General features: G+C 34.5%; 1 protein-coding gene across 1 annotated transcript in view; it reads left to right on the top strand.

Annotated features, from left to right (window-relative positions):
• Positions 1–5846, top strand: part of loxhd1a (lipoxygenase homology PLAT domains 1a) — a 193293-nt gene extending 187447 nt beyond the window's left edge. Inside the window, exon 42 of the mRNA XM_087300574.1 lies at positions 2336–5846. Within this exon, the coding sequence (XP_087156700.1) occupies positions 2336–2816 (481 nt within the window). The 3' untranslated portion in view covers positions 2817–5846. The remainder of the gene's footprint in view (positions 1–2335) is intronic.
• The last annotated feature ends 418 nt before the right edge of the window (positions 5847–6264 follow it).

Genomic DNA, 6264 nt, shown 5'->3' on the forward strand with positions numbered 1-6264 from the left:
CTCCCTCTCTCTCTCCTTTTCTGTGTCTCTCACCAGATGAATCCAGTCCGCGCTGCGTTGCCGTTAGCCTCCTCAGCCTGGTTAATGCTAGCTACTCATCATTTAAAGTTACCATAACGTCTTCTTCTGTACCCTCATTCTCCTGATCATGGGTCTGTTTAAAGATGGTGTGTATGGAAAATGCCTCAATAAAGATGCCTCCTCTCCTCTTTCTCTCGCGTTTGCTAAATCCACTTGTCCACTCATTTTTGATCTATGACAGATATAACGTTACACTAAAGTCCGCTCAGTTTAGTGCGGGTTATTACAAAACTGACGTTTCCGCGCTTGACCAATTACAGCATTCTGTTTAGTTAAAGAAAGAAAGGCAATTTAAATATAATAATAATATTAATATGTGATCGCGATTTTTTTGCTCAGAGGAAATACTGTTGTCTGAGCAATATAGTTTTTGCAGAGAGCCTAAAAACCTTTAGAGTATTTGCAATTAGCCTAAAAAGACACTCCGAAATTGTCTTTTTTTGTCCCCCCTCGCAGGGGCCCCTAGTGCGCACGGGCCCCTGGGCCTGTGCCCATAAGGCCCATTGGTTGATCCGGCCCTGTTTGTCCATCTACCCCCCCTCGATCATTAAGATCTCAACTTACTCACTGTGCCCAGAACACGCCTTAAACAACAAAGCTGATCAAGCGTTTGCTGTTGCTGGTCCTAAACTCTGGAACAGTCTACCGATTCACATTAGACTTTACCCCTCCTTCTCTGTGTTTAAGTCTTTCTTAAAGACCTGTCTATTTTCTCTCGCTTTTAATACTCCTTGATCACTGTTTTATTGCTCTTATCTGTTAAATGTTTCTTTTATATTCTGCTTCTCTGTTTTTAGCACTCCTATGTACAGCACTTTGGTCAACCTTGGTTGTTTTTAAATGTGCTCTATAAATAAATATTGTATTGTATTGTAATAAGAGTGTGTATGGATGCTTCCCAGTGTCGGGTTGCAGCTGGAAGGGCATCCGCTGTGTGAAACATATGCTGGATAAGTAGGCGATTCATTCTGCTGTGGTGACCACCAGGGCTTTACATTAACAGCCGCCAACCCGCCAAATGCGGGTAGATTTCAGCTTTGGCGGGTTAGACAGACACCTCCACTAGCCACTTTGGCTGGTTCTGGTTGAAAATAATTTTTAAATTGTAGTTTTCCTAAAAGATCTTAGAATCGAGAAGTAAAATAATTGTGAACACGCAAGCAGAAGAAAGCAAATGAATATCGAATGAGAGAATGATCATCACTCGCGCTAACAGCTGATGTGAGGCGCGCGACTTCTGAAAACGCGTGCGCGCTCCCGAATCGTGAAGCAACCGTGTCTGCAACTGTCATCGGTTCTCTTTCAAACAAATTAGACAAAAAGTGAAGAACGTGCATCCACAGTCCTGCTGCTTTTAAGAACTCTAAATGTTTCTTTTTGTAAGCAGCACTGGTTGCTTTCACTTTGAACAGATAAGTAAGTTGCCTGAAGTTAACCGCGTGCATGTGATCATCCTTTCATTATCACACACGGTATGTTTCGCCTGCTTTCATTTGCTTACGGTTTTATTTACTTTCATTTTTGTTAAAATGGTTTAATTATCTTTTTTTTACAATATTGCTTTCATGGGAGATGAACTCTCCATTTATGTGCAGTCAACTGGTGATCCGAGAGATCTTTAGCCACGACAGATTACCAAGCTTATTTTTGATACATGACAATAGTTATTCTTTAAAAGTCAATTTCTTTTCTTTCTTATTTAAGACATATTTTCTTAAATAAAAAGTATAGTATTTTGCTTGTTTTGACATTAAATTTGTGGCTAAGAAATAATTATTGTTTAGTGTGGTTCTAGAGATAAATTTGGTAAATCGTTAATTTTAAATTACTTGGTACTTGCAATATAACACTATGAAACCATGACCCATTTGATCATGCTCACTGAGCAAGCTCATACTCGACACACAAAAAGTGAAATGAATAAGGACGCATGTGGCCATAACATAAAATTTAAATCAAGTAATTTTAGCATGTCAACGTCAAATTTATGCATATAAAATATATTTTCTCAACAACAAAATTGTGGCTAGTGAAAATGCAGAGTGGCTAGTAACATTGGAAAACTACTAGCCACAGTGGCTGGTGATTAAAAAAGTTAATGTAAAGCCCTGGTGACCACTGATAAATAAGGGACTAAGCCGAAGGAAAATGAATGTACTAATTGCTTTGTACAGTGTGGCTAGTAAACTCACGCTTTTCACCATCCTGAAATTTTCAGCATTCCAAAATCACATCTTTTTCTTTTTTCTCTCAGGTACATCTTCCGCTGTGATGCCCCCATCTCTCTTTCCTCAAAGCGAGACGAGTTCCAGACATTCGAGTGCACCAAATTCATCGAGAGCTTTATCAGCAAGGCCCAAAGCCTTGTACCCGTGAAATACGAGGCCATCGTGATCACTGGCGATGAGAAGGGCGCGGGCACCGACGCCAATGTTTTCATCACAATATTCGGCAGCAATGGAGACTCGGGTCGCAGGCAGCTCTGCAAGAAATTCCTGAACCTGTTTGAGCGCGGACAAACCAACCGCTTCATCCTGGAGCTGCTGGACATGGGTGACCTGCTGCGGGTGCAAGTGGAGCACGATAATTCTGGACTGAGCCCCGGCTGGCTCCTCAGCAGGATCGAGATCACCAACACAGCCAATGGGGTGACCACCATCTTTATCTGTGGGAAATGGCTGGACAAGAACAAAGCGGATGGCAGGATAAAGCGTGTGATCTATCCCAAGTATTGATACTTCAGTCAGTATTAATAATGAATATTCATCGCATGACAGGCTCTTGTCAAGAGAGCGTAATTATTTACTTGTGATGTTCCAGAATTTAAATGAAATGGACCCTTTTCACATTTACAGGCTTTTCTCAGTTGTTGTCATCATAGTTGGGTAAACTTTGGGTGCAGTGAATGAGAGAGTACAGTAAATATTTTTAACACGCCTACACTGAAAACTCTAATAAGTTGACTGAACTAAATTAATTGAATAAACTTGTTGCCTTAATTGAGTAATGGAGTCTCCTTGCATATTTATGTTTATTTAACTTGCCGGTTTTGTAGACTATACTTAAATTGTTCAGTTTACAAACTTAGTACTTAAGAGGGTTATATTTAAATTGTTCAGTTCACAAACTTACTACTTAAGTAGAATATACTTAAATTGTTCAGTTCACAAACTTAGTACTTAAGTAGAATATACTTAAATTGTTCAGTTCACAAACTTAGTACTTAAGTAGAATATACTTAAATTGTTCAGTTCACAAACTTAGTACTTAAGTAGATGATACTTAAATTGTTCAGTTCACAAACTTAGTACTTAAGTAGATGATACTTAAATTGTTCAGTTCACAAACTTAGTACTTAAGTAGAATATACTTAAATTGTTCAGTTCACAAACTTAGTACTTAAGTAGATGATACTTAAATTGTTCAGTTCACAAACTTAGTACTTAAGTAGATGATACTTAAATTGTTCAGTTCACAAACTTAGTACTTAAGTAGAATATACTTAAATTGTTCAGTTCACAAACTTAGTACTTAAGTAGAATATACTTAAATTGTTCAGTTCACAAACTTAGTACTTAAGTAGATGATACTTAAATTGTTCAGTTCACAAACTTAGTACTTAAGTAGATGATACTTAAATTGTTCAGTTCACAAACTTAGTACTTAAGTAGATGATACTTAAATTGTTCAGTTCACAAACTTAGTACTTAAGTAGAATATACTTAAATTGTTCAGTTCACAAACTTAGTACTTAAGTAGATGATACTTAAATTGTTCAGTTCACAAACTTAGTACTTAAGTAGATGATACTTAAATTGTTCAGTTCACAAACTTAGTACTTAAGTAGAATATACTTAAATTGTTCAGTTCACAAACTTAGTACTTAAGTAGATGATACTTAAATTGTTCAGTTCACAAACTTAGTACTTAAGTAGATGATACTTAAATTGTTCAGTTCACAAACTTAGTACTTAAGTAGATGATACTTAAATTGTTCAGTTCACAAACTTAGTACTTAAGTAGAATATACTTAAATTGTTCAGTTCACAAACTTAGTACTTAAGTAGAATATATTTAAATTGTTCAGTTCACAAACTTAGTACTTAAGTAGATTATACTTAAATTGTTCAGTTCACAAAATTAGTACTTAAGTAGAATATACTTAAATTGTTCAGTTCACAAACTTAGTACTTAAGTAGAATATACTTAAATTGTTCAGTTCACAAACTTAGTACTTAAGTAGATGATATTTAAATTGTTCAGTTCACAAAATTAGTACTTAAGTAGATTATACTGAAATTGTTCAGTTCACAAACTTACTACTTAAGTAGATGATACTTAAATTGTTCAGTTCACAAACTTAGTACTTAAGTAGATGATACTTAAATTGTTCAGTTCACAAAATTAGTACTTAAGTAGATTATACTGAAATTGTTCAGTTCTCAAACTTAGTACTTAAGTAGAATATACTTAAATTGTTCAGTTCACAAACGTAGTACTTAAGTAGAGTATACTTAAATTGTTCAGTTCACAAACGTAGTACTTAAGTAAAGTATACTTAAATTGTTCAGTTCACAAAATTAGTACTTAAGTAGAATATACTTAAATTGTTCAGTTCACAAACTCAGTACTTAAGTAGAATATACTTAAATTGTTCTGTTCACAAAATTAGTACTTAAGTAGAATATACTTAAATTGTTCAGTTCACAAACTCAGTACTTAAGTAGAATATACTTAAATTGTTCAGTTCACAAAATTAGTACTCAAGTAGATGATACTTAAATTGTTCAGTTCACAAACTTAGTACTTAAGTAGAATATACTTAAACTGTTCAGTTCACAAACTTAGTACTTGAGTAGATGATACTTAAATTGTTTGGTTCACAAACTTAGTACTAAAACCGGCAAATAAAATAAACTTAAATATGCAAGTTTTGGGAGACTCCATTACTTAATTCAATTGAGGGAACGAGTTTATTCAATTAATTTAGTTCAGTCAACTTATTAGGGTTTTCAGTGTGTGTAATAATATACTATGAAAAAATGTTTTAATAAATTTTAAACAAAAACTAAGTAGCCATTTATTCACATTATGATGAATAATTATACCTGAACCCATTTGTTTTCTGATTTAAAAAAAGACATTGCACTTTAAATGTTGCACATATTAGAATTTTACAGTCAAGACTACAATTATGAAAAATGTTTTTTTTTTCAAAGGATTAATTATGATTTTGAGCTCACTACACTTGACATCTTAAGTTTATGCGTTTTCATGGTACATAAGTTAAATTAACTCATATTTTTACGTGATAGGACCAAAATGCTAAATTTCAAGTAATGTTCAGTCAACTTTAATTGTATAAGTAAAGACAACATTAGGGTTTACAGTGTATTTGCTAAAATAATAAAAGAAAAACTCCACGATGGTGTGGCTGACGGCAGCCGGAAGAGAGAACAACATCAAATTTACTGTCCCGCCCATAGACGCTGCATTAGAAACTCCTCACACAAGCTTTAATTCATTCTTTGTAATTTGATGCAAAGATAATATAACATATAAATACTTATAAATGTGCACACAACTTTTTGAAAATCTAAATATTCAAATCTTTCAAGGATTTAAAATGCTGATGACTGTTTAACGCGTCATAACAGTCTTGTGAAAAGGGTCCATTAGTATCTTCTGTTAAGTTTGAACCGGATGCAAATTTTGCAAACTTGCACACAAACTCCTGATCTTATGGATTACTATGGAAGAATTGCAAAAAAAAAAAATAATAATAATAATAATAAGTTTTATTCTCTAAGATCCATTCTTGGTGAAAATGGCAGCTGATGTTTTTTTAGTGTCGTCTAATGAAGAGGTTGAAGGAGTAACTGAGTTTACACCTTCATTTTCAACTGGCCAATCAAATACACTCTGCATTTGGACCATATGCATCGCTCAGATTGTCAGAGGAAGTAATAATGATCTGGAGATTCACCGCAGCTCTTCTCAGATCATTCATTAACTTTTGGAAACCTTTGAAATGGAAAACTCCAGCCTCTCTTCATCTTCAGAGTGCCACTTTTCCAACATACACCGTCAATGTGCCTTTAGAGAGTTTGTATGCTTTAATGGATGCCTGTAAGAATTGTTTGTATTTTTAATGCTTTCATTTGTACATATTGTTACCTCTGT

The sequence above is a fragment of the Danio rerio genome, chromosome 21 (assembly GCF_052040795.2).
Source record: "Danio rerio strain M-AB ecotype USA chromosome 21, GRCz13ab, whole genome shotgun sequence".
In the NCBI taxonomy this organism is placed as follows: Eukaryota; Metazoa; Chordata; class Actinopteri; order Cypriniformes; family Danionidae; genus Danio; species Danio rerio.